This window comes from Delphinus delphis, chromosome 16 (assembly GCF_949987515.2).
Source record: "Delphinus delphis chromosome 16, mDelDel1.2, whole genome shotgun sequence".
NCBI lineage: Eukaryota > Metazoa > Chordata > Mammalia > Artiodactyla > Delphinidae > Delphinus > Delphinus delphis.
The window spans coordinates 69,822,911-69,835,814 of record NC_082698.1 but is presented as its reverse complement, the minus strand read 5'-3'; the positions used below and the strand labels follow the sequence as shown (position 1 = coordinate 69,835,814).

General features: G+C 32.5%; 1 protein-coding gene across 1 annotated transcript in view; it reads right to left on the bottom strand.

The window, feature by feature from the left end:
- Positions 1-1,516: 1,516 nt before the first annotated feature.
- The window catches only part of RTKN2 (rhotekin 2), a 77,839-nt gene continuing 66,451 nt past the window's right edge, over positions 1,517-12,904 (bottom strand). The window contains exons 10-12 of the mRNA XM_060033765.2: positions 8,298-8,463; positions 4,065-4,172; positions 1,517-2,607 (exon numbers count right to left, since the gene is read on the bottom strand). Of these exons, the coding sequence (XP_059889748.1) occupies positions 2,072-2,607; positions 4,065-4,172; positions 8,298-8,463 (810 nt within the window). The 3' untranslated portion in view covers positions 1,517-2,071. The remainder of the gene's footprint in view (positions 2,608-4,064; positions 4,173-8,297; positions 8,464-12,904) is intronic.

Here is a 12,904-nt window from a genome sequence, read left to right as displayed (position 1 = left end):
TGGTCCTTGGTCAGCCTTCGCCTAAATGTTTCTAGGAAGATGGGCTTCAGGCTTGTTTCAAAGTGCCCCCTAAGGGCACAACTGCTAGGTAATTTCTCTAAGAACAAATTCTGTTTCCTGTACAACTTAAATCCTTCTTGATGTAATATGCATAAGGAGAAATGACAAGCATATAATTTAGAAGTTTTAACACTGGTTTGTTCTAAGGAAGGCTTTAACTAAAAAAAACCAAAAATACAAGAATGCTTAGATGCCAGTTTCAGAAACAATTTTTCCTGCAGCATCTTCTAGCTCAATAATTTAGTGGCAACGACGGTTAAAATGCTGTCAAAAACATTAGTGAGGTTTAAAAAATAAACAAAAATAATATCCATTAGATTTTTAATGTCATTTACTGAATCGGCAATCACAACTGAGATTTACGAGAGCCTTCTAGTTAGAAAAAACAAATTAATCCTACCTTTTTAGGTTTTCATACACTTGATTGTCTCTAAATTCTATCAGGCAAGCATATAGGATTTCCTTCTCATCAAATGCTATGTCTATCCTGGTGTCGCCAGTCACAAGAGACCTTTTGTATCATTACTCCCTTGAGTCCCAATTCTTACTAGGAGTCCTGGGTAAACACAAAAGTAACCTGGCAGTTACATCATTCTACATAAATGAAAAAAGACTCTGCTATCTAAAAATAATGAAAGGCTCCATTTAAATTAATGTTATTTTTTGTCAAGTGTTCATTTTACTTTAAAATAATGTAGTTCTGATCCAAATAGAGTTCTTACAAGCTTTAAAAAGATCTCTAGAGATTATACACAGGGCAGTAGTTTAATTCTTATATTTTCATTTGTTGCAATGACATTTAGGGTTCAGTGTGAATTGAGATTTTTAGTGCTGTTGCTGACACCTTAAGGAAACTGTTTTATTTTACTTGGAAATTCTGATTAGATTTTTTAAGATTGTCTAGCTGTTGTTTATAAGAAGCATAATTATTAAGAAAATGGATTTTTTTGTTCCTTTGAGGTATTCATTCTGTTGCTATTTATTCATCACTTGATTTCATAATCTTGTTTGTGTCACTATGATTAGTTGCTATGGAAATTACCTCCTATGGAAATGATTCCAATGTCATTATTGAAAGAGTATGACTTTTAATGACAAATATCAGTAGCAGACATGAACCCTAAATAGAAAAAGGAAATCTAATTAAAATTTTTTAGATGGATTAATTCTGAAAATTATTATCATGGCCAACTTTTCTGATATTTTGAATCGGCCATCTGCTTTTTAAATAAGTACTGAATGAATCTTAAGGTGTTAATCAACTACTCACTTCCCCAAATGCCAATGTCACAATAGAAATTAGTACCATGCATAGAAAAGTGGAAGTAAAGTATATTTCATCTACCTGTTTCTTAAACTAAAAAATGTTTTGCTTTACTTATGAGAGTTAATGTCAACAGGATTTCAGGGCTCATCAAGGAAACAACTTTGAACAGCACATTACATATTCCCTTTAAAAATGAAGAATTTAATATTCAAAAATGTATCTCAGGAATCTGAAAGGTCACTGAGTTAAGTAGTGAGTTAAACAATAGATGAGAGCCAGTGGACCATTAGATGAGAATTCCAGAATGCTAAGAAGAAATTTTCTTGGGTGGATTTTATAATTTGTGGTTTGAATAAAACTTTTGAAACATTCCATTAGTATTAAAATCCTCACAGTGAGAATATGGCTCTTATTTAACACATTTTAAATTACTAGACAATCCCTCCCCGAAGAAATTTTAATGCTTTCTTCTGCCTAGTGCTTGTTCACTGCCTGGTACTAACTTAGGAATAAATTAACCCTTCCAATAATTGGGATATTGTCTAGAAACTGCCTCCTGCACTCTGCTAGAGAAATCCATTTCTTCATTATAAAACATTTTTTTACAACTAATAGCTTATTAATTATTGATGTAAATCACTGTCATATTTACCTACATAATTACATATTACTACATCTATAGTGCTTCTGAATTAAGCCTCACAGTTACAGATTTTGTTAAATGTCTTAGACATCAAGGGTTTTCTACACGTGTGCCTGCAACCATGATCTAGGGTCCAAAATGTCTTTGATAGATTTCTGCCGTGGAGCTGGCACTGGCTTGGCTTCAAAATTGGTTTTAGTGTCTGTGTGCTCACCATCAGTTAAACTAGTTTTCCTGGCAGGAAGAAGTTTTCGAGGAGCAGCCATTGGTTTCTGTAAGTGATGCATTAGGGTCGATAATTTGGTATCCAAAGGTGAGGTCTGAGATACACTTGTCTTTTCCCAGTTGTCCTTAACCAATTGATCTGTGTTGCTCTGTGTTTTTAAGCTGAATGCAGCTTTACCAGAAGGAGGAAGGGGAGCTCGTCTCTTTTTCCCTTTCCCATCATGTAACTGCTTGCTTGCAGGAGATAATACCTTTTTCTTGATGACAACTTGGTGATTACCATCAAAGAGTGTGGCCCAAGGAGGTGGTGAGGATTCTTCATGCTGACCAATAAGGAACTCTCCATTTGTCTGTTCAATTTTTTTTTGTATTATATCAGTTAAACTTTCAAGTTTTATAGGTGAATCAATGCCTGTAATAATTTTAAGAAAAAATACATGGAAAAAAATTCAAAAGCAGTATATGCTTTGCCCAAGAAAGTTATTACAATGTTATCTAAAAATAGTTATCAAAAACAGACTAGGATAAGCAAGTGTTTTTTTTTTTTTTAATGTGTTTACTTGTAAAAATAACCAAACTAATGGAACCAAAAAATAAGGAGATCGGGCTTCCCTGGTGGCACAGTGGTTGAGAGTCCGCCTGCCGATGCAGGGGATGCGGGTTTGTGCCCTGGTCCGGGAAGATCCCACATGCCGCGGAGCGGCTGGGTCCGTGAGCCATGGCCGCTGAGCCTGAGCGTCCGGAGCCTGTGCTCCGCAATGGGAGAGGCCACAACAGTGAGAGGCCCGCGTACCGCAAAAAAATAAATAAAAAAAAAAATAAGGAGATCATGTACTGTGCACTGCACACACACACACACACACACTTAAAGATATTCCTAAACAAATGTGTAAAATCCAGCTTTCAAAGGAGTGGAGCTACATCAGAATTTTTTTGAATTCTACAGGTTAAGTATCTATAAAATATCTTTTCTTGGATTTAAAATCTATTCTGACTTCTAGGTAAGAGTGGATTCCCTTTTATAAAACCCTGATATGTAAACTGGGAAAATGTAACTGGATTAGTATTCTTTCCTGTAGACCAGCGGTCTCTGTAATAGGGGAAAAATCCAAAACAAAAAACCCATGGAAACAGAGTGAAGCCTTAATACCACTTTGGTTATGATCCTTGGGAAAAATAGAACACAGATAAACGTCTATTACATGATATATTCAAATGTGTAAACTCAAATGTTTCATTTTAAATCCAACATTTTAAGGTATATGTAAGTGCAGGGACACTGGTGGAAAAATACACCAGAATTTAGCTCTGACTTGTGCTTATTCACAACACTATTCACTGAGGCAATCCCACAAAGACAAATAACCTTCAAAGTGTGGGAAAATGGAATATTAATGAGTCTAGAAATTTTAAATTTTCCAAAGTATTAAACTTAACCAATTTTTTGGCCTGAGATGAAAGGGTCCATTTATTAATATTCATTTATCAATGCTACTTTAAAACAAATTTAATAAAATATGGAAAAAAATTACTGAACATAATTATATTTTAGAATCTCAAGTTTACATTTCAGAATTTTCATCAGCTACTTAGCTAATATTTATTTTCAGTGCACCCTTATTCATTTTGAAGCCTTAACATTTTTGTTTGATCTTAAGCATTCAAACTATGAAAAATGTGTATTCATTAATTTTGTATTAATTCATCTATTAAACATGAGTTCCTTAGACTATAATCATAGTCTTTTTTCATTCATTTTGACTGTGCCCTGAAAATTTTAGCATTTTAATGTCAACAGAATAAGCTGCTTGAGTCAGGACAATGTTGTTTTTGTTACCCTGCAGCTTAGAAAAGACAAACCCCACTTACTCATATCATGGTAGACTGAGGTTGCCTCTTTTGTCAAGAACAAAGGTGGTTTCCGTGGTGACATACTCTCAATTTTCATAAGTTCTTCACAACAATGCTTCCATTGGCCTAAGAAAGACGGAAAAAGGCACGCTAGTTTAAAACATAAATGTGAAGATGTATATTTAATTTTCAACAGATATTAACACATTTTTTGATTTGAAAAGTAAGTGAATTTATAAAGCATTATCTTAAAGAAGCTATAAAATCCTAGCACTTCCCATGATTTCAAAGTCTAAGTCTAGGCATAAAAGTACTCTATTTTAAATATAAATCTCTATGAACAGATATTAAGCTAAGATCTGTAGGCTATTAAATACTATACTACTTCACTAGATGGTCAATAACTGAAATCTCTATTTACAGCAAAGGTTTGTATAAATTCTCTCATTTTAAATATTAAATAAAAACATCCAGTATTTAATACAGTTGAAAGGTAAAAATTAACTGAAATATAATTACCTAGCAGGAAGTAGAAAAAAACGTAAGGAGTAGTGGTTCTCAAAAATGATTTTAACTTTGAAAATTTTGATTAAGAAATAAGAGTTGCTTATATAAAAATGATCTCTTAAGATGATTATCATGCCCTTTCAAAAATCAGGAAACTAGAAAAATGCTGTATTTTCATTTTAGTTAGGATATATAAAAACCTGTTAGCATAAAGACAGATCACTCAAAATTCTAACTGGATCTAATCTGTTTTAGGAAGGACACGTTAAATAAAGCCATTAGGCATTCAGAATAATAATAAAAATACTCTTGAATAAGTTGTTTCAATTAAGTTAAGATTCAAAAGTGTGGACAACATTAATTTTTCTTGTAATTATGTTTTACTATGTTCATCTCAAAATAAAATTCTCAGATTTATTTCTCCTGAGTGGGTGTAAAAGAAATGTAACCTTTCCGTCTTTATTGTGGACCTGCACGCTGGGTAACAGCTGTGCTAGAAACTATGTGTCTATATATTCATTATAAAAGTAAGTTATGGAGGTTTACCATTCTTATATTCTACCTTACATTAGCAGAAAAGTAAATGTAATATACACGTGCCTTTTTATAATGATTTATGATCTATATTTCTCTCTTATTAATTCTCAACCTCCATATTCAATATCCAACGTATTTTCCATGGCTTAAAAATTAAAGACACTTCATGTTTAGTCAAATTATCTATTTTTGTTGATTTAAGTCTAATTTACTGTCATGTTAATAAGGTAATATATGCATAAACTTAAAATCCACCACCTAATAGTTAAGAAACAGAAAAAAACCTTTCAGTATGCTTAGAAACATAAAAAATAGTTAAGAAGCATGAAAAAAAACCTTTCAGTATGTTTTATTACAATGCTAAGTATAGAATATGGTAAAAATTTCAAAATAACTCACACAGCAATTTATAAAGGGAATAAAATCTTGAGTTTGAGGCTTCAGAGGTTGCCCTGTAGAATTTAAATCTAGTAGGATCTGAGATCCGATAACTTATTCCACCTTTCTACTTTTTTAGATGAATATGTAAAAGCCAGCCTTTCCTTCTTGGGGGCAGGAAAAAAAGGCCTTATCTACTGGGAAGGTAATGAAACACTTTAAACCAGCAAACAATTCTCTGTCAAACCTTAGACAAGTTATGTAGTGCAGTATTTTTTTCTATATTGATAGATGAAAGCTCTTCATTGTTAAACTGATAGCAGAATACTAATCATGTTGAAAACTGGAATATAAAGCCACATTATCCCATGTATTACAGAGTCATAGGTATAAATGTGGTATGTTCACTGGTCAAGATGTTACAATTAAACATTTACTTTACCACTAAATAAATTTTACCATGCACAGTTAAATGTAATACTAATATGCTAACATAAAAATAACGGCCCAATATGAAATATTAAATGGATACATTTTGTTCACATAAAATCTGTATATTGAAGATGTTTCCCACCATATTTATTGTTACAATGTTCCCAGTCAAGTTAAGCTGCTTATTTAACTCAGTATTTATATTATTAAATATTTGAAAAAATTTATCTTTGACTCACCATTCCTACCTCTACCCTATTTGATCATCCAAAGCAAGTGTCATTCCTCTTTTACATGTTTGTTAGCTCTCCAATGTTAAAAATTAGCTATTACCTCCCCCTTGCCTCCTAACCTTCACTCCTTAGGCTGTTCTTCCACAGGCTAAACACACCGAGTTCCATTAGTGTTTTCTCATGATTTACAGTTATCTCACCCTCACGATTTTATACTCTTAAGCTAAGTCAAGTAATTGAAATTTGTTCTAAGTACTAAATTACTGTTACTTTATTCTGCCCTGGATATCTATCCTCTACTTTGTTCTACACATCATATTTCACCTAAGATCACAAGAGGCTACACTTATCACTAGGAGGGTAAAAATTTTAAAGTACAAGTCAATCTTCAGGATAGTATAAACCCTTCCATCTTTGCTTCATACCTTCATATCTTACACAATGAATTCTAAACAGCAAATGTAATAGAATTTATACTTTAAAAATTAGACAGATTGGCAGATTTTATCCCCAAAGCATTAAATACTAAAAAAGTAGCCAGACCTGAGAACCTAGTCGTCATCACTTTCTTATTACTTTGACACTATAAAAATGTCATGAGATTCTTATCCCTCTAAGTCCCTCTTTTAGCATGATAAATTATTTTACATAATTTGGGGAATGAAAACATGAGATCATCTAATAGTAGTTGATATCCAGACTATAATATTCTGGCATTTTTACTTTCCTTTACTCCTCCTTCCTGTTTTTGTCTACATAAAAATTATAAAATGCCAGAATCATTTCTAAAAGTAACACAGTCTTTTTTATAAGACAGACTCTCTAAATCAGAGCATTTAGGAAAGCGGTTAAAATTTTAGCTGTGATCAGCAAATGAAAGGAAGTTGCTGTCTTTTAAGTTACACACCTAAGATCAGCTGAAATTTTAAAATAAAGAAATGTAGCGCATGCTAATAAGCCTGGAAGAAATATTTAAATATCTACTGAGTGTCAAAGGACAGTATTTAAGGAAAACAAATGATAAAGAATCCAAGAAAGCCATGCAGAGAGTCCTCTGGTTCCCTGCAATAAACCTGTAACCTTTTCAGGCCTCAATTTTCTCATCTTTAGAGCAGTGGGAAAAAATTTCTACCTCACTGGGTTGTTATGAAAAATAAATGAAGCCATATGGTCTGTGGAAGGTAATCAATAAATTTAGATCCCTTTTCTTCCCCCTCCTCAACCATCAGTGTAATAACTGACCAGGCCATGGATCAGAGAAGGCTTATAAAAATTAATCTGAGGACTGCAGATATTAACTGTTTTTAGAGTTCTCGGTAACAGCTCCTAAAATGTCCTAAAATATCTCCAGGATTATTTCTAGGAGTTGCAGAAATAACTTTCTATTGTTTGGAAATGGCTCTACTTTTCAGTTCTGTAGAAAAGTATTCTAAAGACATAAAATTCTGATTGAATCTACAGTAGGCTTAGTTTGCTTAGAAACAGCCATTATCAATAGTCTACATCTTCAATATACAATTTTAGTATTTTCCTGTTGATAAAATTCCTCCTTAAATTGAGAATATTAGAACTTCACATATTTTACATACTAGGACTCTATTACATTACTATCACATTGTTTTTATAATCCATGCCATTGAACTGTATTATTGAAACTGAAAAACCATATGTGCAGTTAAAAAAAAAAAATCTCTTTGGATGATGTCCAAAATGATATAATAATGAATTGAGAGTTAACAGAAGCCTACACAAAAATGAATCTCCTTTTGAACATTTCAATATTTTATGATCATCACTACCCTAGAGAAGTTTTTTACTCCTCATGTAGTTTATTATTCCTTTGATCAAACACACTGCCTTAAGTAGTTTGACCGAATATTTTGAAAAAATGTGGTCTAGTTGTTTTAGAGACCAGAACTTAAAAGTAACAGGTAAGTATACTAGGAATTCAAAGGTATACTATACTATAATCAGTCATGCACTGGGGAAAGATGGAGAGAAAAAAGCATCAATGCACTGATGATATACTACCATTTTATTCAAGAGCATAACAAATTCTTGATACAAGCTATACAATTATAATATAATCTTAATATTTAGATTGCTATGTACAGCCCTTCATGCGACATGAATATACTACTAGAAAATCCAAATGTCAACTTACTAAGATCAAAGAGATGCTGCCAGAAGGCTTCCATCCACTTCTGAAGATCTTCTCTGTTGTCAGCTGCAAAAATATGAGTTGTAGCCTGTCCAGCAACAGGGTTGATGACAGAGAAATTATGGATTCTTTTCTTTTTATCCTTATCCATTGCCCGAATTCTGGTTTCCTAAATATTAAGACAAAACTGTTGTTTTACAAGAGACTATTTCTGTAATGATCGAATAAATGTTTTATTGCTTAGCTACCATATTTATACCAGATGCAATTACAATCTTATTGCTGATCGTCTGAAATTTAAAATATGTAATTTTGAGAATTTTCAATATTCAAGCTCATATCTAGAAGGTTATTTTAAAAATGCTTGATATTAAAAATACTGAGTAATATTTCAAAGTATACTACATATAGCACTTATGTTAAATTACATGAGATTAAAACATAATCTCTGTGTCTATCTCTTAGTTTAAGTAGGAGTTTGCTGTCTTTTATATACGTCTTAAAATTTGCAATAAAACAAGTACAGTATGTTATAACTCTGAGTTATGTTAACTGTGTTTTCAACAGTAATAAAATAGAAGAATCAGTAAAGTATGTTTCTTATTCTAATACTCATGCATAGTATACAGTGTTATCAGTTAAAGCAGTAAAACCATAACTTAATGTTTACTACAGTAAACAATCAGGCTTTCATCATTAACACTTATTTCATATGTAACATTCATTTACAAAGCTCATAGGTAAAGATCCATGAAGTAATATAACCTTTATAATGGTAAAAATTATTTTTTTAAATGATGAATGCAACATTTTACAACAAAGGCAATGGTTTCATACACGTTGATAGTCTAAACCTTTTTTCTGATTGGTACTAGGTATGACATTGTGTGATCCTTCTTGTGTCTATGTGTAGAAGAGACTATTCCCAAGTCACACACAGGCACTGCTAAGTCACATGATAAGCGAGCAACTACATGTAGTTTCCAAGGAATCGTGGAAAAGAAAGTCTGGAATAGACCTATCTATTAAGCAAAGATAGTGATAATGATTGACATGACATTTTCTACAGCAATGCTGTTCGTTAGAAATATAATGTGAGCCATGTAAGTAACTTAAGATTTTCTAGTAACCACATTAAAAAGGGTAAAATGAAACTGGTGAAAATAATTATGTAATAATTAATTAATATATTATTTTAAAATAATGTATTTTTTGTAACCCATATATTCAAAGTATTATTTTAACATGTAATTGATAAGAAAAATTTGAGATACTTTACATTCTTTTTTCACACTACGCCGCCAAAATCCAGTCTGTATTTTATACTTACAACATATCTCAACTTGGACTGGCCACATCCTAAATGCCTAACAGCCACTGGTGGCTAGCGGCTACTGTATCGGCTAGAGCAGCTCTACAGCAGTATGGTTAAGCTTACTGTAATGCGTGTAGAAGAATACTTGGCTAGCAGTTACAAAAGCTGATTCAGAGTGGGAAGAAATTCTTCACTTCATTGAGTTTAGAGTGAAGAAAGTCTGTGTGCAGAGTCACACACCAAAATACACATTTAATGATGTCTATGCGGACATTATAGAAGTTGGAAAGAGTTTGGAAGAAAAGCTGTTCACTCCCTGAAAAACAGGTAAATATGGGCAGGTGAACACCATACAGGCTACATAAGAAGTTCTTTTCTGAAGGAAGGAACTCCTATTCAAAAATCACTTGAGAAAAAGTATGCTATATAAAGTAGCAACATAACTTTGAAATTTTCAAGTATCCCCAAATATAAGGATTGATAACTTAGAGACAGTCTATCCTGTCATTTTTTAAAAAGCAGGAATGCGAGGGTCTTCAGAGGATTGTTAACACTTATGGCCGACACTGTAATTTTATCATAATAGGGTCTTTTTATACTCCTTTATACTTTATACTCCTTGGTAATAAACTTTGTGAATTAACTTTTTAAAGTAATTACTTACACAGTATTTAAAAATGCTGCCTAAATGGCATCTTTGGAGCCTGATAACATGTAATCAGCCTCTTTAAATATAAAGTTTATTATCACTAGCAGAGAATGACTTAAGCTCTCAGAAGAATCTTTGATATGCTTCTTTCAGACTAAATGAAAGCTGACTCAGATGGAGGGCTGGGGGGACAACCCTCTATTGCTGTATTAAAAAAAAAAAACCTGAATGATAAAATATGAAGTATTCTTGTTGCTGAAATTGTGATTCCCTCCACCCAAATCCATTTTAATACAAATTTCTGACTACCTTTTGTATATAGAATTAAAATGGATTCAACTTTTAAATAAGTTGAAATTTTTACAGATGAATAGGTACAATTATTAATAATACCAGGATACCATTTCAAACAAAAATAGCTATGTAGAAAATCTGACAAGCTGGGTCATTTATATCCTTCTAATAGAAAATAATACAATAGTATATAAATACTGTACACTCCGTTAACACTGGTAACCATAAATACCGCTAAATTTTTACAACACGAGAGGTTTTTAAAAGGTGCAAATGAAACACAGATCATCTGAATTAACCTCTATATTTTATCATCCAAAATAATTTAACTAATGGGAAATTTTTTCAACCAAAAAAACTGTATGTCAAAGAAAAAGTGAGTAAACAAAGTTTCTGATAATGTCAGAAAGTTCGTGCAATTTTTTTTTTCACTATGGCTAAAGTATCAATAATAGTGCTCAGGACTTCACTTCCCAAACAAGGAATGGATTAGAAAACACAAGATGAATTTTAGGACTGTTATCATTATGGGCTCACACAATGTATAGATAACTATCTCCTCTCAGCAGGGTATGAAAGCAAGCAACTTGGTATTCTTGCCCCCATTATTTACATCAACTAAAATACTGCCTGGTACCCACTAAGTGATTGAAAAATATTTGATGAATAAATGAATAACAAAAGAATAACTCAGATAATGCTAAAAAGTTTTACATTGATAGACTCAGATCCTAGAGATAATCTGCTCTTTAATTTATAGATGAGGAAACATGTTCTGAGATAAGCGTTCTCTGCAAGGTCAGTTTCTTGTTTTGTTTTTGCTAATTCCAAACCTTTTTATTTGATTTGGGAGGCTTTAAAACCAACACCTATTGATACGTAGATAGATTTGAGATTATTCACGATGAAATTTTCATCCTTGGCTGGCTCTACTTTTGTCAATCGGCACATATTGAACTACAACTTTCCACTGCATGAGACGATGGTTACCCCGAGGAAGGCCAAGTGAAGTCAAGAAAGGTACAATCTGAGAAGTCAATTTTGTAACAAAATATAATTAACTCTGAAGTCAAAGGAAAGTTTCTTTTAGGTTTTTCATTATTTTTGAATTAAAACTGTACTTCAACCTCTCCATTTCTGTAGTAATGGAAAATTACCAGATCAGAACTAGATTTATAAATTGTTTCCTACTTTACTTTTGACTATATGACTTTAAAAATGTCTACTACATACCCAGATTATAGTGTCTAAATACTCTTTCCTAATAAAAGGAATCAGAACTCTTTAGAGAAATGGCTTATCCCCAGCCTGGGCCAGGAAATATATAGGATGGGCCTGGAACATCTTGTCCTACCAGAAATCAAAGATTACTAGGGTTGTACCAAAAGGACTCAAAAGTAAACTTGAAGAGGCTTCCAGTAGCCAAGGATGGGACAATGTGAGCATCAATTAGAATTACAATGGTAATGGACTGATGCATGAAAAGTCTTTAAATCCACAAATTCATAATGATATTTAAAAACTAACTCATTGGTCACCTCTGAAGGATGCTAGGGAACCGCCTCATAGATTTGGTAACTAGTATATAAACGCAAAAAATCAAACCTTTATCTTGGGTATCTTGTAAAAACTGTCCTTCAACCTAACAGCTGATGAAGTAGAGGTGTCCCAGCTAATAAATGAAGAAAGAATGTTAAAATAGCAGCAGTTTGCAATCCCTAATGAAATAAAGAATCTAAGCAACGTTCATCAGTGGATGTTAACGTGAGTGGAAGACCCAGACGTTATTATATGCCTCCTGATAAAAGTACTAAGACATATCCTTACTAATCAACCAACAAACAAACCTAAATCTGATTCAGAAATAGAAGAAAAAAGACAACTTGAAGATGCAATCAGCAAATTCTAGACTCTGAAAAACTCTGTAGGATAAATGACCAAATTTCTTCAACAAACAAATTGTGTGTGTATATGTGTAGGGGAAAGAGAGAGCGAGATAAAGAGGGGGGTAGAATAGAAGCCAACAGACTAAGAGATTTAAGAGAACTAATCAATCAATGCAATGTATGGTCCTTATTTGGATCCTGATTCAAAAAGTTGTTTAAAAAATTACAAGACTGAGACATTTGAACACTGTCTGGATTTTTGATGATATATTGACTTCATGTACGGCTATAAATTTTCAGTACGGCAGTTGTAATATTTACAAGTAAAATGATATGATTGCTAGGATCTGCTTCAAAATAATCCAACGGTGGAGGAAATGTGTGAGGGTACAGACGGGTTCATTTATACTATTCTTTCTATAGATTATCTTGAAATTTTTCAAAAAAACAATTAAAAAATAAAATA